Source organism: Toxorhynchites rutilus, chromosome 3, assembly GCF_029784135.1.
Source record: "Toxorhynchites rutilus septentrionalis strain SRP chromosome 3, ASM2978413v1, whole genome shotgun sequence".
Taxonomy (NCBI): domain Eukaryota; kingdom Metazoa; phylum Arthropoda; class Insecta; order Diptera; family Culicidae; genus Toxorhynchites; species Toxorhynchites rutilus.
Genome location: NC_073746.1, coordinates 202,626,865 through 202,653,559, shown reverse-complemented (window position 1 = coordinate 202,653,559; position 26,695 = coordinate 202,626,865). Strand labels below are relative to the sequence as shown.

Genomic DNA, 26,695 nt, shown 5'->3' with positions numbered 1-26,695 from the left:
ATTGTTCATTTCACCGCGAAATCAATTTTCGCTTCACAATGACAGCACACGAAACTCAATGTTGTCAACGCGTATAACATCCACCCGTGTTGGTCTGATTTTTTTAACATCAAAATCAAGTAAGAATTTCTCGATTTACAGTTAATGAAATAGTATGTTTTGAAAGATTAATTCATTCGTAATTTGGGTAGTATTGTTTTGTGATCAACTGTAATTTAAATACCAGGCATCCATCAAAAAAATATGACAATTTGAGTGTTTCATTGTGGCGAAAAAGATGGACAGCTTATTTTTCGAAACAACAATCAACAGCTTGAAATCTAAACCATTTTGCGATACCGAATGAAACTTTTCTTCAATTGAAGTAGTTGTTAATTCTACAAGAAAATGGTTTTTATAGCATTAATAATGTTGATAAATGAGCAATGTGTATGTATACCGTACTTTTAACCTCTTAACACATGATCAGTTTCGATACAATTATGTTTATTTGAGCTACTTCGAGTATTAGCTCGGTCTTCATTGAAGCTTCTCTGGACTAAACTATAAAATTGTATAATATGGTAGAATAAACAGTACGATAGTTTACAAAAGACCATAGCTTTGGCCTTATCACATTCCATGGCTATTGGAAAAGTGGTCAAATTCATGGATACATACATGGATTGTTGAGACATCTTTTACAGCTCTACGTAAAATAGTGGCCAGAAGGACAACGGCATGGCCTTATTCTGTGATTTTTGCCATCTTGATCACATCTATAATTAAATACATCCTAGAGGTAGCTACTCTCTTGCTCCTGAACCTTGAAGACCTATTCTCGTAACTCCAGGCAACGCCTTTTAGCGATCGGTTTTGCTTCATTTTGATTGTTATTAAAGAAAAATAAAGTTTATCAAAAAAATTTGTTATTGCTAAATAAATTGAATATTAATTGATTATTTACAGGAATGTCTTACTCCCCAAGAGGATACCTCGCTCGGCTCGTGGTGGATAAATCGAGAATTGACAAAACTTTAGACAATTGCGATATGAAAAAAGTAAGTGAAATAGGTAGCGTAGATCGTGTTGAGATATACGATCGATTATAGAGATTTCTATGCAAGAAATTTATCGCTAGTTAATTTTATATATGTTATTCTAATGTATCGAAAATAGAGTAGTAGTTTTAAATAAAATTTTCGAAATATCTACATTAAACTAGAGATTGTATCCATTGAAAGGAGGCCTTAACTATTACTAAGAGACTTTTAAAAGATTGTAGAAGAGGCACTTTTCGGTTTCAACTTTACGGTTCGAGGCGAATGAACTGAAAAGTTTAAAACCTCTATAATTCAACACCTTCCACCTTCAGCTTTACGAGAATACTGTCCAAACAATCAATGTTAAGTTTAATACACTAATTCACTTGTGTTTCGTTCCAGTGGTACATACTACCTAAGATCCCCCAGAAATATGAGGACACCTTTGTGGACCTCAAACAGCCTGATGAAATCACTCTGATGTGGTTGAAGGAATCTAAAGAAACATCGAGTAAATTTTGGCTCCAGCTATGGCATTTATTGGCAAAAACATTGCTCAGTGTGTTCATGACGCAAACAGATATAAATGGGCTTCTGAAAAGAGGATCAATGTTCATACTCTCTGAACTCCAATACCAAATACTTCTTTTGAAGAGTGGATTTCACGAGTCGGGACTAGACCAAGCATTGAATGTAAGTATGTTTATAAGGAAATAGATCCATAGGGTAGATAGGGGCAATATGGCCTCCCTAAGAACGGAACGTCCTAAATCATGTAGGAATATTTATAAATCAGGCTGAATGTTAAGACCCCACGATTTGACACCTTATTGATCGATGTACATTGTATGAATATGTTATAAAAATGATTTATGTGGAAAATTTACACTTTTAAAGATGTGATCCATTTCCGTAGATCGAAAGCACTGTCGGGCAAAATTGCCGTTTTTCCCGCTTTTCAGGTTGATGCAGTCTTCCTGCGATATGCTTTTGTTAACGTCCCGATCATGATCGGTGATATTATAGAACCGATTGTGGCACAATTACCCGAACCCCACTCACCCGAAAGATATTCACCCAAATTCCACTTACTCGAATGCGACAGCTACCCGAATGCTACATCTAGTCTAACTGACATTTACCCGAATGCAACAATAACCCGAATGTAACAGTTATCCGAATATAACATTTACCCGAATGCGACAGTTACCCGAATGTAACATCTACTCGAATGCGACACTTATCCGAAAGAAGAATATGTGCGAATAATACGCAAATATTATTATTAGGAAGTACAGGTCGGACTCGATTATATGTGATTCGATTATATACAATGTTGGTATCGATTATATACAGTTTGAAAAAACATATTTTTTTTAATATGACTTATTTCAAGAAAAAATGTAACCTTTGAACGTTAAGTTGAAATTTGAATCGCTATTTTGCTATTTTGCTTTCATTTCCACCAGAAATTGTTTATATCGATATTGCAGCGAAATTAAGAAAGATAGAAGTTGGGTGTCGAAGAACAAATTGTAGAGCTTAAATTTAATTAATAGAAACAAACAAGTTTAATACGATTTTTTAAGATAAAATTAATAATAACACAATAAGTCCGCTGGATATTTATTTATTTATTCAGTTTTTTCCAAGAAATTGTCGGACAGACTAAAATTCAATTATTGAATCCTTATAACAAACACATTTCTGGACATATCGAATTCAAACAAATAATACACTTCATTGAACCGTTGGCAACAAACATCCAAGGGATTGTTCTGTCCGTATAGAGTACGATGTGCTGCTTGCCGGAAGAAAACAAATTGTCTGGTTGTTCTACCTGGAGCGTTGATTCGAAGCTTGCCCAAAACTTCAGCACAGCAAAGATTGTTGTTAAGAAGGTCGAAAGTCAGCAGTCTCTGGAGAAATTCTCGTCGTTTTTGCAGTGTCGGTGAGTGAATCAGTGCGCAGCGTTCTTCATATGTGGTCAGATGTTGGTCGTTGCGCCAGGGGAGATGACGAAGAGCATATCGGATGAAACTTTTCTGCACACGTTCCAGACGAGCGATGTGAACAGCGTGGTATGGGGCTCAAACAGTAACACCATATTCCAATATACTGCATAAAAGAGACACATACAACGATTTGAGGCAATAGACATCTCTAAATGCCTGAGTGTGGCGTCTAATGAACCCGAGAACGGTGAAAGCCTTAGCGGTGACCGTTGCAATATGCTTCGTAAATTTTAGCTTGTTGTCAAGCACGATTCCCAGGTCTTTGACGGCTGCAACTCTTTCCACTTCGGTCGACCCCATCGCATATTCAAATGTGATTGGTGAGCAAAGTCGCGAAAATGTTATCGCATGACATTTCCTAATATTCACCTCCATGCCATTTATTGAGCACCATTCCAGCAGAGTATCTACATCCACTTGAAGAGCACAGCAGTCCAAACTTTAAAACTTTAAAGTTTTTCACATTCAAAATGTTATTTAAATCCAATAATTTAGATGTTCCACTTCAATATCCTATACTAATTTCTCTCATCTTTCAAATGGAAGCAACAGAATCGTCGTCCGTAGCGTACTTTTCAATGTAGAGCCAGTCACTAAAGGATCGTCTCCTATGTTTCAAACAAACCGGGCAATCGGTGGTACACAGGTTTGCTTGCGAGAGGCCGCCGTTTCCGACGGCGGGTCGACAGCCGACTCGGATTGCGTCACCTCGGTGGGTTGATGCCGCCTCCGTTCCTCATCCTCGTTGAATGGGGAATTCGTCCCTTGTTTCTATCTTGTTTTCTTATCTATTCTTTTCGCATTTTCATTTAAAGTTACCTGTCTATTTTTCGGAGTATTCCATAAACCATGCTCATTTCTGAATGATCTCTTGGCCTTAAAGAGCAATACGGAAAGGAGAGAAGACGCCATGCCAATTGTGTCTACACTTATTTATTGAAATGACGCAGCGAAGTCTTTAACATCTTTTTCGAATTTATTGTCGGAATTTTTCCTCCTTCATTCGGGTAAACATTCTATTCGGGTAAATGTTGCATTCGGGTAATTGTCGCATTCGGGTGTTTGCTACATTTGGGTAATGTTACATTCGAGTGAATGTATTCGGGTATGTGTTACATTCGGGTATTTTTCTTTATTTTGATTGTTCAGGCATGCGGATGAGATTTGATTCAAGTAACTTAATTACTTAATTTAACTTAGGGGTACTGGTGGGGTTAAAATGGACAGTCATATCCAAGATCACATCCAATGCCTGATGGAAAGTGAAGGGAAGAATATTCAACTCTTTTTTCCATTGCTTTCTCTGTTTGTTACATTTCAGTTACTGGACACACACACACAGAGAGAGCCTCTCAAGAGCGATAACCTTTTACGCTTCGTATATTCCCGAAAGAATTTATGTAATTTAAATACCATACCTGTCCATTAGAGTGCCAATGAAAATGGCCATCTCGAATTTTCAAAGCGAACTTGATTAAAAATGTTGATTCCCACGAAAAACTACCAGCTCAATCAGCTCAATTGAACTTCATTTACTAGTATCGCACAGCCGTTAAAGTTTGAGTTTTTTGAAAACCGAAAAATCACCCAAGGGGGGATCGGCAATCGGGGTTTTCGAAAAATGCGAAATGAAATTTCTGATGCCAAATGTCTTCAAATTGCATGAAACGACACCCTGTGACTTTCTCTGGGATTTTCTTCAGACGAGAAAACGTGTAGGTGCTAAAAAGTCAAAAAGTCAATTTTTGACAAAAAAAAGACGGGTGGGTAATGTCGGGGACATAACCGGAGTGACGTATGACTATACAAAGGGGACAGCTTTTGCTAAATATATATTTTAAATATATTGTTTTATTTTCTTCTCCTACGTGAATACCTACCTATCTACCTGAAAAATGGATTAGTTTACTGTTTACTCTTTATGAACATGTTGGGGGTTCTGAAAACAACCTTTGGTGTAGTGTTTTTGCGTTTTTTTTTACAAACTTTCTCAATTTTTTTTCACTATCTTATAGTTGATTCTTGTTTTTTTTCTGAAGGCATTGTACTTATTAAATGTTCAATGCCGGGCATCTTTCGGCGTATGCACATATCGTACAATCAAAATGATGGCTGTGATAGGGAATGCATAGGTGGTCATCAGCTCATTCACTATCATATATTTCAAACTCAAACTGTGGGTTCGGAGACGAATGAATTGTAAGATTTGCAAACAAAGTAAATAGGAATGAAAAAGAACTGAGGTTTTGGAGACGAACTCTACGATCTGTCGAGAAATAAACGAGCTATAAGCGTTCTGAAAAACCAACAGTAAATACAGGGACGGATGACCTTCGGATTAAAGTCCTTTAAAATAAGAACAGAGCAGCAGGAAATACATAACTCATAATGTTGCTCCTTAGTTATTTTTTCTATACAATGCAGATGTAACGTCAGTCAATTTACAACATCAGTTATCAACCAAAGAAAGCAGTTCTTGTTACCGAGAAAATTCGTTAATGCCATGTTAATGCCGTTAATGCCATCCTGCATACAATTTGTTGTAATTTGAAGCCGCTTTTAATTCGGAAACCATGCATGGGTTTGTGAAAACTGAATGATCAATTTAAAAGACTCCAACCACCAATAAGTTCAAGAACAAGCATAAACAAAATAAATCAGTTCATATTATATGTCATATTATGTCACTTTAGAAGCATTGGTATTGTGAAAAACATTTAATAACTCTTCTTTGAATCGTTTAATGGCCCTGAAAAGCGCCGTGTTATACGGTGGCTGGTTTTGCCACCAAAGCAGTCTGTATAAATAAACTTTTTCCTTCTTCTACCTGCTGCCGTTTTGCGATTGCGTTTGCGTCTGCCTGTTGTTGTCTTGATGTCCACCGAACCAAAGCGAGAGCAGCTTTGCCAGCCAACTCGATCACTTCGGCAGCCAAAACTCTATAACGGCGGCTAGGTGGACTGGTGCACTGGTAATAACGCGCTCGGCCTAGCTACCCTTGCGGAGCAATTGGCGAATACACCTACGGGAACCTGCAGTCCAACACGGTTCGAGCGGGATTTTGCCTTTCCCTTCACTTTTCCTCCTTTGCCATGTCCAGACATGGCTGCTTGTGTTAGTCTGTTGATGTGATGTGATGCGAAACGATGTGGTGTACGGTTTGGATGAGAATGATCGTCTGGCTCGCTCGAGAATTACGCATGTGTGAGACTGCGACAAATGTTTCGTTCATTTTTTGACGTAGGACTACGTCTAACCGGAAGATATAGGGGGTGAAATGGAAATCTAGGCACTGAACAAGTAGGAAAAAATGCAAGATTTGGAACGCTTATAACTCGAGCATTTCTCAATAGATCGCAAAGGTTTTTGCATCAATTGATAGGAAATATATCTACGCATCTATCATAACGAATAACATTTAATTTTTCTTGAGATAAATAATTGAATAATTGTCAAATAACAAGCATTGTCAAAATGCACTATGTGCCCATTTTTGATTGGTCCATTTTGTGCTCCTCATATCGTACCGACCAAAACGGGCAACCAGAGCAGCAGCGAATAAGAATGAAGCACGATTGGAAAGGAAAAAGAGAAAAAGGAACGAAACATTGGTCGCAGTCTCACACATGCGTAATTCTCGAGCCAGCCAGTCAGCTTAAAAATCCCCGCTCCGCTGCCGTAACGATCATTCTTTGTGTGGGCACCGACTGGGCAACATCGTTGCTGGACGAGCTGGACGGCGAGGGATCGAGTGCCTTTCTCAAGGCAAGAGGGCGGAGGTGGTAGCGCTGGAGTAGAGTAGAGTAGAGTTTTCAAAGGGCCTTTCTCAAGGCTAGAGACGAATGAACTGCAAAAGTTTAAAGTCTCTATAATACAATACCTTCTTCTCATTCAAACCGTACACCACATCGGTTCGCATCACAACACATCAACAAACCAACCCAAGCAGCCATGTCTGGACATGGTAAAGGAGGAAAAGTGAAGGGAAAGACGAAATCCCGCTCGAACCGTGTTGATCTGGAGTTCCCCGCAAGGGTAACTAGGCCGAGCGCGTTAGTACCAGTGCACCAGTCCACCTAGACGGCGTTATATAGTTTCGGCCGCCGAAGTGATCGAGTTAGCTGGCAAAGCTGCTCGCGACGATAAGAAAACCCGCATTCGGAACAGAACACATTCGATTCGGTGGACATCAAGACAACAGGCAGTTGCAGCGAGTGGCGAGTGGCAAACGCAATCGCAAAACGGCATCAGGTAGCAGAAGAAAAAAGTTTGTTCTTTATACAAACTGCTTTGGTGGCAAATCCAGAACAAGGCGGCATCGAGGGCGTTCGAAATGGTTTTTGACGTAGGACTACGTCTTTCATTTCTATACCGGGGTGTAAAATCAAAGTTTCGAAAACGAAAGCGTTACGCCGGAGACCGAGATTTTGAGCGTTAATAGCTCCTAAACAACTGAACGAAATGGTATGATAAACACTTCATTCGAAAGATAAAATGTCTACGCGTTATATACTTGTTACTTTTTGATCCAAAAACTTGTTTCAATAGTCTTAAAATTGCTTTCAAAACAGGCTATTGAAATCACCAATCGGTATATAAGCGAGCGGCGCTCGGAAATCCACTCAGTTCTAATTGAACAGCGATTGGAGCATGTTGTCGCTGTTGCGGTGAAGCTCTTTATTTATCATGAAAGCGCGGATGAACGGTGTCACCAAGAGCCTGTTTGTGCACCCTAGGCCAGAAGGGAATCTATCAGGAGGAGAGTGATGCCACAAACGGTTCCCTGGGAAGACATCGCTACACACACATACACGCGCGGCTATTAACAGGTGGTTATCGAGTTGGCATTAACCACTGGTGGGCTTCCAGTATCGAGGAAAATGTGGAAATATCTAATCGTTACTGAAAATAATTTGCCAGTTCCTTTGGGAATTTTCAAAATATATTCATGTGAAAGAGTTTAATTGAATGTTTTCTATCCATGTAACACTGTGACCAAATATGTTTCAATCAAGTGCTATTAACAGATGGTTATCGAGTTGGCATTAACCACTGGTGGGCTTCCAGTATCGAGGAAAATATGGAAATATCTAATCGTTACTGAAAATAATCTGCCAGTTCCTTTGGGAATTTTCAAAATATATTCATGTGAAAGAGTTTAATTGAATGTTTTCTATCCATGTAACACTGTGACCAAATACATTTGGTTTTGTGGTTTTTCAATCAATCGCAATTAACAGGATAGCTTCAGAAGATTATTCTTCCCCATCAGTAGGATATTTCCGTATCCAATATTGTATGCGCCCGCAATCGATTATTGCTCAGTCGCCGAAAGTTCCAAGCTCAGAGAGTTCATTCCCCTCTAGTTTGCCTTCCAAATTGCCATCGTAAACCACACCTTCTCTCGATTCAATCACACACAAAAAGCATACTTAAGCGATATTCTGGTGGTGAGACACATTCATTTTTCGTGAGGACATCGACAAGACAACATCGTTGCATAACGTGCTGGAGGAGGTGGACGGCGAAGGATCGACACATACACGCGCAGAACTCTTTCCGTTAGGATGCCATTCAGCATCGAGAAAGTTCCGGAAAGATCTAATCATTGCTGGAAAATAATCTGGCAGTTCCTTTGGGAATTTTCAAAATATATTCATGTGAAAGAGTTTAATTGAAGTTTTCTATCCATGTTACACTGTGACCAAATATGTTTCAATCAAGTGCTATTAACAGGTGGTTATCGAGTTGGCATTAACCACTGGTGGGCTTCCAGTATCGAGGAAAATGTGGAAATATCTAATCGTTACTGAATATAATCTGCCAGTTCCTTTGGGAATTTTCAAAATATATTCATGTGAAAGAGTTTAATTGAATGTTTTCTATCCATGTTACACTGTGACCAAATATGTTTCAATCAAGTGCTATTAACAGGTGGTTATCGAGTTAGCATTAACCACTGGTGGGCTTCCAGTATCGAGGAAAATGTGGAAATAACTAATCGTTACTGAAAATAATCTGCCAGTTCCTTTGGGAATTTTCAAAATATATTCATGTGAAAGAGTTTAATTGAATGTTTTCTATCCATGTAACACTGTGACCAAATACATTTGGTTTTGTGGTTTTTCAATCAATCGCAATTAACAGGATAGCTTCAGAAGATTATTCTTCCCCATCAGTAGGATATTTCCGTATCCAATATTGTATGCGCCCGCAAGCGATTATTGCTCAGTCGCCGAAAGTTCCGAGCTCAGAGAGTTCATTCCCCTCTAGTTTGCCTTCCAAATTGCCATCGTAAACCACACCTTCTCTCGATTCAATCACACACAAAAAGCATACTTAAGCGATATTCTGGTGGTGAGACACATTCATTTTTCGTGAGGACATCGACAAGACAACATCGTTGCCTAACGTGCTGGAGGAGGTGGACGGCAAAGGATCGACACATACACGCGAAGAACTCTTTCCGTTAGGATGCCATTCAGCATCGGGAAAGTTCCGGAAAGATCTAATCATTGCTGGAAAATAATCTGCCAGTTCCTCTGGGAATTTTCAAAATATATTCATGTGAAAGAGTTTAGTTGAATGTTTTCTATCCATGTTACACTGTGACCAAATATGTTTCAATCAAGTGCTATTAACAGGTGGTTATCGAGTTGGCATTAACCACTGGTGGGCTTCCAGTATCGAGGAAAATGTGGAAATAACTAATCGTTACTGAAAATAATCTGCCAGTTCCTCTGGGAATTTTCAAAATATATTCATGTGAAAGAGTTTAATTGAATGTTTTCTATCCATGTAACACTGTGACCAAATATGTTTCAATCAAGTGCTATTAACAGATGGTTATCGAGTTAGCATTAACCACTGGTGGGCTTCCAGTATCGAGGAAAATGTGGAAATATCTAATCGTTACTGAAAATAATCTGCCAGTTCCTCTGGGAATTTAAAATTACATTCATGTGAAAGAGTTTATTTTAATGTTTTCTATCCAAGAAACACTGTGACCAAATACATTTGGTTTTGTGATTTTTCAATCAATCGCAATTAACAGGATAGCTTCTGAAGATTATTCTTTCCCATCAGTAGGATATTTCCGTATCCAATATTGGATGCATAAAACCTTGTGGCTCCAACGTAACGCTCTCGTTTTCGAAGTTCTCCAAATATTCATTCATTCAGAATGAATTCAGATTCAACTTCAAACAAATGATCTCTAAATCAACGATAGTCCTACGTCACTCTTGCGGTTATACCATAGATATAACCCACTTCCTGTTTTTCTTTTTCCTTTCCAATCGTGCTTCATTGTATTTCGCTGCTGCTGTGGTTGCCCGTTTTGGTCGGTAAGATTTGAGGAGCACAAAATGGACCAATCAAAAATGGGCACATAGTGCATTTGGACAATGCTTGATATTTCGCAATTATTCAATTATTGACCTCAAGAAAAATGTAATGTTATTCGTTATGATAGATGCGTAGATATATTTCCTATCAATTGATTCAAAAACCTTTGCGATCTATTGAGAAATTCTCGAGTTATAAGCGTTCCAAATCTTGCATTTTTTCCTACTTGTTCAGTGCCTAGATTTTCATTTCACCTCCTATATCTTCCGGTTAGACGTAGTCCTACGTCAAAATTTTTCGGGATAACAGTAAATCTTGACGTTTTATGCAATTCTAAGACATTAGGCATCAAAAACTTTTTTTTGAAACCCCCGAATTCACTTCTCCCCCCTTGGGTGATTTTTCGATTTTCAGGAAACTTTAATTTTGACATCTGCGACAATAGTAAATGAAGTCCGAATGAGCTAATATTTTGCATAATTTATTTTATCGTGCAAATCAACATTTCGCAGTCCTGTATGAAAAATTGATATGACGATTTTCATTGGCACCCTAAACCATACGTTTTGCCTGATATCCTTTACACCCCTCTTGGGTTATTTTTCGGTTTTCAAAAAAAACTCAAACTTTGACGGCTGTGCGTCACTAGTAAATGAAGTCCGATTGAGCTGATATTTTGCATAGGTTAGTTTTTCATAGGAATCAACATTTTTAATCAAGTTCACTTTGAAAATTCGAAGGTCATTTTTTCCCATACATCCATTGGCACTCTACTGTCCATATTTTCCCACTATATGTCCATTATACCCGCACCGATAAAAATGTTCTAACAGTTCGGCTGAAAAGTTTATAAGGTAACACTGTAAAACTATTTTTTTGCAAAATTCTAATTTTTTATTCAACATAATTGCTATCGAGGGCGATACAGCGATTATAGCGATCATGCAACTTGATACCGTTTTTATATAACTCTTTCGGTTTTTCCTTAAAATAGGCCTCAGTTTCGGTAATCACTCCATCATCGGTCTTAAATTTCTTGCCAGCGAGCATTCTCTTCAGGTCTGCGAACAGAAAATAGTCGCTGGGAGCCAGATCTGTAGAATACGGTGTATACGGAAGCAACTCGAAGCCCAATTTTTGCAATTTTGCTATCGCTTTCGGTTTTGTGGTTTTTCCATTTTTTTCACTTTAATAAAAATTGCTACACTCTCAATGCTGTAAACGACCAATAGTACGATTGCTGTCAAATTTTGACATGTACCCATTGAAAGATGGTGCTGTGTGATAGTCAAGTAGATTTTTGCAAGAGGCGCCATCTAGACGTCAACCTTATGAACTTTTCAGCCGAACTGTTACCTTTCGGCTTGTTTTAATTTCAGTAAAAAACATGGAAAAACACATTTTTATAAAACATTTGGTCAATTATTTCGAAAACCAGTACAGTGATAGACATTCGTTTAGCCGCACTTGAAAAAAAACTTGAAACACTTACAAAACAACTAGGAATGTTCTTTTTATCGGGATACTTATTTGCTGTAGTGATAGTATATTTAAGTCACTTTTATTGAAAGGACGTGCGTCACAATCACACACACAAGGTGGCATCGGTGGATATAAACATTCAAACGTCGTTTTCCCGAGACATGCGTTTAGCCGCAAGGCATAAAAATCGAGTTTTCGCATAATCACCAAGCCTTTATCCGTGTTTTTTTGAAAAAATACTTGGGAATGTTCAATTTACAAGATAAATATTAGATGTGCAACGCAAGAAGTTGGTCAGATTAGTGATTTACGTAGAATTTAAAGGAATGGCGAAAGGTATTCTATTGACGGAAGAGGGCGGAAAATAATAGAAATATTGAGTAAACAAAAGTTTTCTAATCGCTCGATCGTAACAAAAATTGGTCTATCTGAGAAAGTGGTACAGAATTTCTTTAAATAGTGCCAGAAATATGGGATATAACGACCAACAAATGGAAACACCAAAGTTACTTTGAGTCTTAAAGGTCGAATAAGACACCAAGCAACCAGGAAATGATGTCCTGCTCATACATCAAGGCAGAATCGGTTGTTCCAGTAACGAAGAGGCATATTGCGCGCATCTCGAATGAGTCACCAAACATCATGTGGAAGAAACCTCAAGAGAAGTCGAAACTGACCGCCACCCATAAGCAGAACCATCTCATTGTCGCCCGGCAATACATGGAATGGAAACTAGAATGGAGAAATGTTGTATTTTCCGGCGAAAAAAGTTCAATTTGGATGGTCCGGACTGTTACAGTTGCTATTGGTACAATTTAAGTCAACGACATGCCGTGAGATCGAAGCGAAGCTTTGGGGGCGGAAGTTTGACAGTGTGGGGAGCCGTTTCCTATCACAGCAAGCTTCTCATCTTAGGGTGGTTCGAAAAATTAACTTTTTTTTCCTTTTTTCCCCCCAAAAATGACTTTTTTTAAAATACTTAACTTTCGAACTCTGGACCAATTCAGATGATTCATATTTGGGGAAAAAAAGACGGGTGGGTAATGTCGGGGACATAACCGGAGTGACGTAGGACTATACAAAGGGGACAGCTATTGCTAAATATATATTTTAAATTTATTGTTTTATTTTCTTCTCCTATGTGAATATCTACCTATCTACCTGACAAATGGATTAGTTTACTGTTTACTCTTTATGAACATGTTGGGGTTCTGAAAAGAACCTTTGGTGTTGTGTTTTTGCGTTTTTTTACAAACTTGATTCTTGATTTTTTTTCTGAAGGCTTTGTACTTATTAAATGTTCAACGCCGGGCATCTTTCGGCGTATGCACATATCGTACAATCAAAGTGATGGCAGTGATAGGGAATGCATAGGTGGTCATCAGCTCATTCACTATCACGTATTTCACTATTGAGTACATTACCGTACCTTAAACTGTGGTTTCGGAGACGAATGAATTGTAAGATTTGTAATCTCCGCAAACAAAGTAAATACAAATTAAAAAGAACTGAGGTTTTGGAGACGAACTCTACGATCTGTCGAGAAATAAACGAGCTATAAGCGTTCTGAAAAACCAACAGTAAATACACGGATGGATGACATTCGGATTAAAGTCCTTTAAAATAAGAACAGAGCAGCAGGAAATACATAGCTCATCATGTTGCTCCTTAGTTATTTTTCTATACAATGCAGATGTAACGTCAGTCAATTTTCAACATCATTTATAAACAAAAGAAAGCAGTTCTTGCTACCAAGGAAATTCGTTAATGCCATCCTGCATACAATGTGGTGTAATTTGAAGCCACTTTTAATTCGGAAACCAAGCATGGGTTTGTGAAAACTGAATGATCAATTTAAAAGACCCCAACCACCAATAAGTTCAAGAACAAGCATATACAAAATAAATCAGTTTATATTATATGTCATATTATGTCACTTTAGAATGCATTGGTGTTGTGAAAAACTTTTAATAACTCTTCTTTGAAAGGTTTAATGGCCCTGAAAAGCACCGTGTTGTACGGTGGCGGTCTATCTGCTGCCGTTTTGCGATTGCGTTTGCCACTCGCTGAAACTAGTTGTTGCCACCGAACCGAATGTGCTCTGTTCTGTAAGCGGGTTTTCTTATTGTCGTGAGCAGCTTCGCAAGCCAACTCGAGCACTCCGGCGGCCGAAATTCTATAACCGCTATTAGGTATACTGGTGCTCAGGCACCAATCCGTTGATGCGATGTGATGTGAAACGATGCCATACAACCACCCTGATTTACGGTTTGAAAGAGATATATTTTTCAGCGGATCCGCGCGTTTTGTACTTTAGCGGTACACGATTACAGGATAGAGACAAATTGGCAAACTCAGCCAAAGGGGCGAGTCCAACGTGACGAACGAATGAGCGTTAAAAGGCAGCGATGGCAAAAAGTACATTCATTACGATTTGTTCGCTCGTTGGATTCACATGCAGGCTAAAAAGGGTCCTTTTCAGGATCACAAAAATATCTTTAATCTAAAGAGTTTATTGTTTTGTTATTATCGATATCCTCATATTGTTCGGCTAAACCTTCCTGTTTAACGATTGCGTTTGCCACTCGCCACAGCTTTCACAGTTGGAAAATTTCTTCCCATCCAGCTTGTGACATGTTGTACAGTAAATTATATTCAATGCGACGTGCCGAAGCACCACTCAGTGTCGCATTAGAGACGATTTTAACCTGTAATTAAACATTTGCGATGACAGTGGTACAGTGTCGACTTTCAATGGGGGGGTCATAATTTGGACCCCGAACTCTATGTTTACAAAAAAGTCCAAATAAATATGTCGCATTACAGGTCCGTTCAATTAGCTAAATGTCGACTGTACTTTCAATCTAGAAGCAAGTTAAGAATTGATGAAAATTGAATAATCGGGAAAGTCCCCAACCATCAATAAGCTCAGAACAACTGCCAAATTCTTTTTTTTTTTTTTTTATTTCTGTATTATAGTGATTTTCAACACATTTGGCTGGTTCGTCACTTTTACCTTCCATTTCGGAAGAATGTCGGGAGTGAGAATTGAACTCGTGACCCTTAGCGTGAGAGGTATGGATGTTACCGCTACGCCAGATCGCCTCCTCCTGTCAAATTCTCATACTCATCATATCCTGGAAAACAAATTATGAAAAAATCAATTTGTGTTTTATTATTATTTGGGATATTGTTTCAGAAAGCATTGAACTGTATTTCGTAAACTCTTTTTTGGAAGGTTTAGTGGCCCTGAAAAGCGCCGTGTTTTATGGAATGGTTCCAATTTAGAAAACTTAGTACTCGTGGTTTTGAAAAAAAAACCACGCCCTTGATGCCGCCTTGTTCTGGATTTGCCACCAAAGTAGTTTGTACAAGTTTGAACAAGCTTTTTTCTTATGCTATCTGCTGCCGTTTTGCGATTGCGTTTGCCACTCGCCACTCGTTGCAATTGCCTGTTGTTGTCTTGATGTCCACCGAACCGAATGTGGTCTGTTCTGAATGCGGATTTTCTTATCGTCGCGAACAGCTTTGCCAGCTAACTCGATCACTCCGGTGGCCGAAACTATATATCGCCGACTAGGTGGACTGGTGCACTGGTACTAACGCGCTCGGCCTAGCTACCCTTGCGGAGCATGTCGAATACACCTACGGGAAATTGCAGACCAACACGGTTCGAGCGGGATTTTGCCTTTCCCTTTACCTTTTCTCCTTTGCCATGTCCAGACATGGCTGCTTGTGTTGGTTTGTTGATGTGATGTGATGCGAAACGATGTGGTGTACGGTTTGGATGTGAATGATCGTTACGGCAGCGGAGCGGGGATTTTTAAGCTGACTGGCTGGCTCGAGAATTACGCATGTGTGAGACTGCGACCAATGTTTCGTTCATTTTTTTTCTTTTTCCTTTCCAATCGTGCTTCATTGTATTTCGCTGCTGCTCTGGTTGCTCGTTTTGGTCGATACGATTTGAGGAGCACAAAATGGACCAATCAAAAATGGGCACATAGTGCATTTGAACAATGCTTGATATTTCACAATTATTCAATTATTTATCTCAAGGAAAATGAAATGTTATTCGTTATGATAGACGCGTAGATATACTTCCTATCAATTGATGCAAAAACCTTTGCGATCTATTGAGAAATGCTCGAGTTATAAGCGTTCCAAATCTTGCATTTTTTCCTACTTGTTCAGTGCCTAGATTTCCATTTCACCCCCTATATCTTCCGGTTAGACGCAGTCCTACGTCAAAAGGAAAAAAAATTCGGACCACCCTTAAATAGAAATGGGCAACCTTATGAACAACTATATCGGTTTGGCCTGGAATTGCTATATACATACACAAATTTAATGTAATATGAAGTTGCTTCATATCTGTTTATGGATTATTGTTAGTTTTCGGAGTCTATTATTATTTTATATACAAATATATGTGATTCAAATGATGTATGCATTTTTGATTAAATTGAAAGATAAAATGCATTTTGAATGATAAACCATGTCACATTCAATAAAATTAAAACCGATCCGATTGAATTTGTATTAGAATAATTGATTCCTTATACGGCTTTTCGCTTTGCGGCCAAGGTTCGTGGAACGTATTTAGGCCGTAAAGCGAGGTATGGGTGTACTACAAATACTAGTACTTACGTATGAACGCCGTCGACAATTTTAATTTTTCCGAAATTAAATTTATTCTGGAGTCAATGTAAGGGGGGTGGGGGGCGAAGTCATAATCTAACGAGGAGACGGCCCCAAGCCGCCGAGGTTACGCAATCGGAGTCGAATTCAACGTACAATAACATTTGCTAGCCTTCAATCTCTCGTGTGTTGATGGTTATCCATAGTCTTTCTAAATTTATATTGCTTGCTATCACTCAATAAAATTTTCGAGAAAAATTTCACACGCGGAAAAAATCTGTAATAATCTTGTTCTTCTTTTTGGCTTAAAGAGGGTTTAAACTTTTCAGTTCATTCGCCTCTAGACATGTAATAATCTGTATATTTTGACGAAAATCTGTAATCTGTACCGTACAGAAACTGTACCAAAAATAACGAAAAAATCGAAATTCCTGATAAATCTGTACGTGTGACAACACTGCGTTCAACCCGAAATCTGTTGCCGAGAAACGCACCGTCCATTTTTTTCGCAATTCGGCAAATCGTATGTCAACATATGTTTCCAACCCGATAATGCTGTGTGTAATAATTTGATTCGCGCAATTTTTCGTATTTTCTGTTGGGACTGACATGGCTCTGGTTTCATCACAGATCATGTTTAATAATAATCTTATCAGAGAAGAAGTCCCAACATTTTTCAATTTTCACTAACAATTCGGGAATGCTTTTCGCAATAAAACGTACACGTAATAGACCAAACAATGGATTGAAAGCAACGAAAAACTTTTTTTTCATTTTGATTATTTGAAGATTATTTGTTCACCCAGTTAATTGTCTCAGCTTCTTCCGGATTCTTTCTGATGAACTCGAAGTATTTCAACATTACACATGAATTGGAAAAAAAATGCTCAAAAATTCACAGCTTTGCCAAAAATATAAATTAAATGTAATAATGAAACCAATCTTAATTTAAAATTAAAAGTTGGTCATACGCCAGCAAAATAAGCCGAGCGTTACAAGCATTTTGCTCATGAAGGACAATATCATTATTTTTTTAGTTATCTCCAAGCGTTCTTGTTGCATTCATACGTTTCGTACAATCTGCAATCTGTTTTCCACATGTAGGTATTCAGTTCATCTGCACTTCATTTGTTCTCAAACAGTTCTTTCGGTATCAGTTCGTATGGTTCGTGCACTTTTCGGCGAACTAGTTCTTTGGCACCATTCTAGTGTGATATATAATTCAATAGGTGTTGTAGACCACGAGGGACTATTTTGTCTGAAAGTATCTATTGAGATTGTATTAAAAAACCCCTTTATGTCTTAGAATTCTGAAGCCATTTTTTTGGGTCGTAATCGATCAAACTTTTTGAAGAAAGTAACACTCGTTTTCCATGGGTGGTAAACAAACGCTAGGACTAAGCGTACCACCGGTACTTCATGTACCTGCAGGCATAATTTCGTGGTCCTTAGCTTCTTGTCCAGTAACCACCGATGTCGAGCGTCTGACGATAGGAGGTAAAGAGTTGTAGCTTACCACACCTCGAACGAACAAAGAATTTGAGTAGCTGGTTGAGTTGTTGGGTGGAATAATGAGGCTCTGAAGGTGGCGTCCTCGGGGAAACAACAGCTTTTGAAAGAGAACTGGTGGAGACTGCGTCACTATCAACTGGTGTAGGAATATACATGAGCGATACATGTAGAACTTCTCTAGTGGACATCCGATTAGATTTTTCTGTAAATGGCTGACGTGTGCGTAGCGGTTCAAGCCGTAGACAAATCTTACACAGGAAAACAACGCTACCCTCAATCTTTCCATAGCATGGGAACTTGGTTCAACATGTAGGAGTTCGCCAAACACGAAGTGTGGTAGGATCAGTGCTTTAAACAGCTTCAGGCGCGTTTCGTTGGCAGCAGCAGAAGCATAACAGTAGAGCGAACGAAGGCTTGCATAAATTTTCCCGCATTGCTGATTAATAATGATTGATAAGGTAATCTTCAAGATTACCTTAGCATGGGTTCCCTCTCATTGCTCGATTCCGGGGAATGAGAAAGCGGACTCGCTAGCTAAGGTGGGCGCTTTAGAAGGCACACTTTTTGAAAGGCAAATTGCTTATAATGAATTTTTCCACATTCCTCGTCAGTATACGCTCGTAAGTTGGCAGCGCCTGTGGAGTGCTGATGAGTTCGGTCGTTGGTTACACACGATTATCCCTAAGGTCTCGACGAGTGCATGGTTCAAGGGATTGAATGTAGGTCGTGATTTCATTCGCGTGATATCTCGGCTTATGTCCAATCACTACAACCTAAACGCGCATCTCTATCGCATTGGGCTCGCAGCAAACAATCTTTGTGATTGTGGCGATGGCTACCACGACATCGAGCATGTTGTCTGGTCGTGTATCCGGTTCCATGCTGCTCGCTCTCAGCTCTCTAGAGCACTGAGAGCACAAGGCAGACAATCGGATATCCCCGTCCGGGATATCTTAGGTAGCCGGGATCCTGATCTTCTGCTTCATCTATACCTGTTCCTCAGAAACGCCGATGTCAACGTTTAATGATGTTTCCTTCGTTGTGTCCCCGTTTCATATCCCTCCTATCCGATCGATAAACTTTTACTTAGTCGCGGCAATACATACACACACTCTTTACAGATGCACGGGCCGAAGGTTGTGCAGTCCACTGATCATTCAACAAGAGCCAAAGATTGTACCGCTCATGACAACTTTACACGAGCTGATGATTGCGCCGGCTAGTGACCATTCTATCCTGGATTCCTCGAGTCGGGAAGACGCACCACGCTAGATATGGGGTACAGACTAGGGGGGCGTTGCTGATTAATGGTCAGCTGCATCCCAATAGGAAGTATCCCGTGTCGGGCACACGTACAGAGCATCGAAGACTGCGACATACCAATTATGAGAACACTTGTAATACTAACCTCGAGTCAACCGCGAGTAATCGGTTACATATTACTAACATAGTTGTAAGTAAACATTGTCAAAATATTGAACTCCCGGCCCCGTTAGGCTGACGCCATATGAGCCTTAATAAAATATATATTTTGGATAAAAAAAAAATTGCTGATTGATCATGCCATCCCATTTTAGATCCGATTAAAAAATGAAACCGAGGATAGTCGCGCTTTCCGTCCACTCTATAGATTGCCCATCCATAGTAATAGAGAGTAGCAGATTCGATTGAGCAGCGTTCCTACGGAGGCCCTTAAAAAACATGGCTTTGCTCTTTGATGGATTCACAAATAGCTGGTTTCGACAAGACCATTCCGTGATTCTTGTGAGATCTTCATTCATCATTCTGATGAGTTCGCTGCAACACGGACCGAAGCGAAGGATATAGAGCTGAACATACAGCTGAATCGACCACCACCTGGGAACGAATGTTAAATCGTTGACGTGACAAAGTTGAACTGAGTTTGTAGCTTCGAACATAGTTTGCGATGAGGAACAGTGTCGAAGGCTTTGGAAAAGTCTAACAGTAGCAAAATGGCAGTACCTTTCCTATTGATAGTTTGTGCCAAGTGCCGTCATATACTCGAACCGTTGCTGTTTGGATGTTTACCCTTTTCGGAAACCCGCTTGAAACTCTGATAGAAGATTGTTTTCCGTGATGAAGGCTGACATCTGTTGTTCCATAAGTTTCTCAAATGACTTCGATAGCGAACATAGGATACTGATTGGGCTAAGATTTGACAAAGCGTTTAAATGTGGTTTCTTTCGAAGTGGCAAAACCTTGGAATGTTTCCAACATGAAGCAAAAGTCGAGGTCTCAATGATACTGTTGAATATAAAAGTAGTTTGCTGCACGATCAACGGCAGGATTATTTTGATTAATTTGATTGGAAAGCCATCCAGTCCAATTGCATTGGATTTAATGCTACATATGGCGTTTACCACTTCCCACTGATGCACTGGCCGGAATGAGAAGCTGTAAGGCGAGTCTGACGATGATCTTCTTATTTCACTGTGGTTGTCATTGTAGATGTAGCTCAAGAGGAACACACGGTTAACTTCATCTGGGTGAAACTCGCAAATTGGTGACGTTTTGTCTTTACCCACTCCAATACTTTTGAGCCGTTTCCAAAGGAAATTTGACGGTACCCGGTCGTCTAAGAGATGATTTAAAAATGTCGTTTTTGCAACCGAAATTATCGTATTGGTTCGGTTTCTCAGAACTTTATACCGATGACGCGCTTGGTCCTTGGATGTTCTCGGTGACCTGATCCATTCTGTGTAAGCCAAATCGCGTTCCAGCGTAACCTTATGAATTTCGCTATTGATCCACGAGTTGGATGATTTTTCATTCTTTCTGGTACGAAGCGGGATGCAGTCATCGTGAGTTTGTTTTATGTGATAGTTGAAAAAATTAACCAATTCACTGGGACCGTGGATCGCATAGAATATATTCCAGGGGACGGAAAGAATGGCATTTCGTAGTGAATGTGGATTGAAATTAAGGTAATCTCGATACGTGGCGTTCCTTTGAGCAGGGCTTACGTCAAAGTCCAGTGAACCAAAGATGAGATCATTTTGTGATAGTCCAGGGAAACTAACTTGGTTGAACCGCAATACTTTGTCGCTAGAACTTGAGATAAACAGATCCAGCTGTGACGAACCGTCTCTATGGAAAAACGTTGGTTCATTACCCATGGAGCACATGGCAAACCTCACTAGAATGGATCCGAGCTGTATTCTTTTTCTACTAGGCTTCGACAAATCAGTGTTGAAATTTTCAATTAGCAGAACGTTATTGTAGCGAGTGGCGAAATCTGACAGTTTCTCTTCAAGGAAATGTGAGCAGTTATTCTCTGGGGGATTGTACATAACCATAATCAAGATTTTTTCAACTCCTAGTCGCAACTCCACTGCCACACACTCAGTTATATCCACAGACTCGAGTGTCAATTGTGTATTAAAAATCATATAGCAGGACAGATGATCTTTATAATACAGCACGATTCCGCCCCCACGGCGATAGCATTGATCGTTTCTAACAACATTAAATCCTACAAATTAACTACTACATTATACTTTTTTTTGTTTTATATTAAATTTTATCACTTATCTAAAACAATGGTCCAAGAAGCCCATCCGAGTGTGTGGCTATAGGCAAGTATGGGCGAAATCGCATCGAAGTTCGTTCAACAACACTCATTCACAGATAAAACTCACCCATCTATTCTTCGTTCATGCTTCACTTTATTTGAGACAGAAAACATTCACCTATCGTCTTCGCAAAGTTCATTCTCGAGTTTAACGGGAAAATTCTGTCTCGATTCCGCTCATCTATGCTCAGAGAATTTTGCATTCCCTTATTTGCCTCTCGGAATGACGTTAAATGGTGATAGAATCAAATAGGAAACTTTTGCTTGTGCCAGCGAGTGTCTCTGTAAAATCATTCGTTTTTCACTCAAATAGCAATCATTGAGCCTCGATCATGGCAGAAAAATATAGGTAGATAGTTGAAATCGAGTTGTTTCCTGTGCACTATTGCAATGGCATTTTTTATTTCTAGTATGGAATGATCTAAGCCAACGCAAAAGACCATATTAACGCAAGTTAGTGGTGAGCGGAAAGGTAGATTCATGTGCACTTGAATGCTGACAAGGAAAAGTGCATAGTGCATTGAAATACGTAGTCAGGTTTTCATCCTTCAGGTACGGGATTCCACTCACGATAAACTCATTCCTGTTTTCAAGACCGCCAATAGATTATGATATTTCATCCACTCTCCCATTCAAAACACTCAGCGCATCATCGTTGCTCTTAACTTTGCAGCACAATCCGTCTTGGAGATGTTAATGTCGTGCGATACCGCTTCCAATTTCCCTAGATCAGGAAAAATATCTATGTACTACGCACGATGAATAACGAAAACGAAATTTTCTTCAAATTTCAATTCGCCGAATAGTTGAGAGTTAACTTTTTGAGAATCACATCACTCACCGCAGTGAATCCTGATTTTTCTTAACCATTCCCACTAACAATTATCCCTTCCATGATAAATGCTAGGGAAGAGGCGACCATTCTGACTGTCGGGCGGCGAATATCATGCTAACATTCCTACCCTTCCCCTGGTGACTGTAAGGACGTGGCCGGCGTCGTTATTGACCATTTAAAGCTCAAATCGCCGAAAATTGCACAACGAGAATGATTTGCTAGTCCCAAGCGTCATTCTATGTGTTCTTTGTGTAATTTGGTTTGTTCAGGTCAATTGCGGAGTGCAACTACGAATTGTACAGTACCCAAGCTCAAGCTCAAGCAATACCGCTTCTAATTTACCATCTAGCTCCGCTTTTATTGAATCAATTTTCTTACTAATGTTTTCATTGATTTCTTCCATCCGCGCTAAGGTTTTCGCAAACTGTTGATTCATCGCCTGCATAACAGCCCCTAACGACAGAGGCTGGAGATTAGCATCTACATCGTAGTCCGATCGTACGCGCTTGTTGTTTAGATTTGCTCTGATACTGGGAGGAGTTCTTCGTGTTGACATTCTGGTTGACGAGTACGGAAAGAGATAGCGCTTATCCCGTATTGTTTTCTGACAAGTGAAACTTTGCACAATGGCTGAGTCCGATATAGACAACGATGGATTTTTGCAAATGCAAATTGCGGTACAGGGAAAATACGATTGAACTGAATAACACGCATGCGATTACGGAGCACACACAGCATTTACATGGACGGTTTCGAAGGACAACTATATACAATAAACTACTCCATAGGCATCTATTTACTTATTTACTTGTTTCCTTTAGTCGATCGCGATCAACAACAATGATGGCCGATTTTTGAGATTGCGTACGCGGATAACAATTTCGTTGAAATGTGGATTGAAGTTAGTTGAATGAAGTGGCAGATTTGTATTCATTAGTCGCGTCAGTTAGAATAACCACTGACTGGACTAATTTATCAGTCATCCTCGCTAGTCAACGCTCGTCAATTTATTTTTGTTGACGGCCACTGTCGAAGCAGTTCTAGTCGAAGCGAAGCTACTGAGAGTAGAGTCGATCTTCATTTTTCACCTTAGAATATTTCGGGCCCTGCTTGTACTTGAGTGGGCATCACAAGGAGATAGGGATAGGAGTTAATGGACAATGAGCTAGTGGTCCAACTTATGCCTGTAAATACCCGAAGTATCGATTGTCCTTTGTCCGGTCGTTCATTAGCTAAATCATTCTCAAATTACGAGAAGGAATGTAAACGCGATAAGACAACTCATAGTTTTCACGGTTGCACCTTACAAATATCTGTTACGGAGGGATTTCTTGTCAGATCTGTCATGATCTGGATGACCTTCAAGATGGCTTTTCCACTCGGTTTGGGCAACTCATGCCTAGTGTCAGGTGCATTGCCCGGATGAACCTTGACGCGGGGGCAGTTTCAACAGATGAGGGAGATAAGGTCGTGGTTTGGGCGGGGCTGAGAAGTCGAAGTGGAGAGTACAGAGGGATGAGAGGAAATGGTTGCGAGTGTTTTTTTTAGGCCGGAGCATATGTAATGGCATGAGTTTGCTATTCTCGAAAGAAACATATTTCTGTGTAGGATATGTTTGAGGGACTTACCGGTCCCTGTTGAAGCGGACAAGGATGAGACAATAATTTCAAAACATCTAGACGTGACAAAACAAATACTTCTATCCCATCCTTATAGATATCCTAGCGGAAGAGGGAAATCATAGATTGTATCCATAAAATTGTAATCGAATTTTAATCATATTTTCAGATACATGTTCTAGACATCGGTGCTGGCGATGGCGAAGTCACCATGCGGTTCGTCAAGGCAATCACTATGATCTTTCCAAACATACCAATGAAATTGTATGCAACTGATTCCAGTTGGACAATGAGATCAAGGCTGGTCGAAAAACAAATAAAGTAAGTAAATTGAAGCGTTAAAAATCCTTTTTTGTAGAAAAAAAAATAGAAATTAAAAAGTTCATGCCTTTACACAACAAACGTACCATTTCGCGAAATAATGTAAGGTACTACTGTGTGATAATCATATCGAAGCTAGCATATCTAACATTAAATGATAGGAATTTTTAGGATGTAGGATTAGGTCTTTCGGGAACGTGATGAGGACATAGATTGAAAAACAAAATATCGTTTTTTTTATATTTTCATCGCTTATTGCTCAATTTTTTATGGATGCACGAATTTTCGCACCAACCGATTTAAATACTGATGCAAAATAGATCATTTTTTTTCAACAGTTGATCCTCTGAAGTAGAACTGAAATGTGAGCTTCTAATATGCCATACTTTCATGTATGGCAAACTAGAAGGAACCGCAAGGCATTTCCCTAGCAGGTGATCGACTGCGTTAATTACTTACGTCAAATGTGCGGTCATGTTTCGGTCGCAACCCTTCATCTTTTTTTTATAATGGCAAGAATCAGAAGTTAGCTCTATGAAATCGGATTCTTGGGGTTACTATAAGGAAACTTTATTTAATGACTGCTTTCATTTTGACGTAGGACTACGTCTTTCATTTCTATACCGGGGTGTAAAATCAAAGTTTCGAAAACGAAAGCGTTACGCCGGAGACCGAGATTTTGAGTGTTAATAGCTCCTAAACAACTGAACGAAATGGTATGATAAACACTTCATTCGAAAGATAAAATATCTACGCGTTCTATACTTGTTACTTTCTGATCCAAAAACTTGTTTCAATAGTCTTAAATTTGCTTTCAAAATAGGCTATTGAAATCACCAATCGGTATATAAGCGAGCGCCGCTCGGAAATCCACTCAGTTCTAATTGAACAGCGATTGGAGCGTGGTGTCGCTGTTGTGGTGAAGCTCTCCATTTATCATGAAAGCGCGGATGAACAGTGTCACCAAGAGCCTGTTTGTGCACCTTAGGCCAGAAGTGAATCCATCAGGAGGAGAGTTATGCTACAAACGGTTCCCCGGGAAGATCTCGAAGCAGCCGCTACACACACACACATACACGCACGGAATTCTTTCCGTTTGGATCGAGAAAGATCCGGAAAATAATCTGCCAGTTCCTCTAGGAATTTAAAAATACATTCATGTGAAAGAGATTATTTGAATGTTTTCTATCCATGTAACACTGTGACCAAATATGTTTCAATCAAGTGCTATTAACAGATGGTTATCGAGTTAGCATTAACCACTGGTGGGCTTCCAGTATCGAGGAAAATGTGGAAATATCTAATCGTTACTGAAAATAATCTGCCAGTTCCTCTGGGAATTTAAAATTACATTAATATGAAAGAGTTTATTTTAATGTTTTCTATCCATGTAACACTATGACCAAATACATTAGGTTTTGTGATTTTTCAATCAATCGCAATCAACAGGATAGCTTCTGAAGATTATTCTTCCCAATCAGTAGGATATTTCCGTATCCAATATTGGATGCATAAAACCTTGTGCCTCCAACGTAACGCTCTCGTTTTCGAAGTTCTCCAAATATTCATTCATTCAGAATGAATTCAGATTCAACTTCATACAAATGATCTCTAAATCAACGATAGTCCTACGTCACCCTTGCGGTTATACCATTCCTGTTTTTCACTTCCTGTTTTTTTCAACAAAAAACATAAATCACCGTCTAATAAATCAATACATCTCAATCAGTCAATGATTTTTTTCTTTGTTTCAGCGTGTTAGAAGACATCAATCAGCTTAGCAACGTTAACTTTATATCTTGTCTGAATGTACTTGATCGATGCATAGATCCCCATAAAATTTTACAAGATATTTACAACGCGTTGGCTCCCAATGGAAGATTATTAGTAGCTCTGGTGCTGCCGTACAACCATTACGTAGAAAAAAGTAATGTATTTTGCCTTAATTTTCTCGTATAAAATATTTTTTTGTGGGGAAAAAATGTTTCGTGTTATAATTGAAATAAAATATATCACGAGCAAAATGTTCAATATAAATGAATACATATCTTGCAGATTCCAGCCACATGCCCTTGAGACCGTTAATGGAGCATTGGCGCAGTTCGACGTGGCTACCCATCGAAAAGGAAATTGAAAAGTTTTTCGAGCAGTTGGAATACGTCGGGTTCAAAATATTATCTTGGACCAAAGCTCCGTACTTGTGTGAAGGCGATTTCAATCAATCTTTCTATTGGTTAGACGATATAGTAGTTGTGTGTTCCAAATAATGTGATATTTTTGTATAGCGATTAAAAGTACCGTACTATACCAAA

The 26,695-nt window shown here is 39.3% G+C and overlaps 1 protein-coding gene across 1 annotated transcript; it reads left to right on the top strand.

Annotated features, from left to right (window-relative positions):
* LOC129780423 (protein-L-histidine N-pros-methyltransferase) lies at positions 1 to 26,695 on the top strand. Its single transcript, XM_055788691.1, has 6 exons — positions 1 to 119; positions 949 to 1,040; positions 1,425 to 1,715; positions 24,232 to 24,383; positions 26,138 to 26,310; positions 26,439 to 26,695. Exons 1-6 carry the CDS (start codon positions 59 to 61, stop codon positions 26,648 to 26,650), a joined length of 981 nt encoding a protein of 326 aa, XP_055644666.1. The 5' UTR covers positions 1 to 58; the 3' UTR covers positions 26,651 to 26,695.

Bases quoted from the DNA above. Each gene is read 5' to 3' on its own strand.
- LOC129780423 (XM_055788691.1), top strand. From the start codon at position 59: ATGTTGTCAACGCGTATAACATCCACCCGTGTTGGTCTGATTTTTTTA. The intron at 1,041-1,424 runs GTAAGTGAAATA...GTTTCGTTCCAG, and splicing joins ACAATTGCGATATGAAAAAA to TGGTACATACTACCTAAGAT. The intron at 1,716-24,231 runs GTAAGTATGTTT...TCATATTTTCAG, and splicing joins GACTAGACCAAGCATTGAAT to ATACATGTTCTAGACATCGG.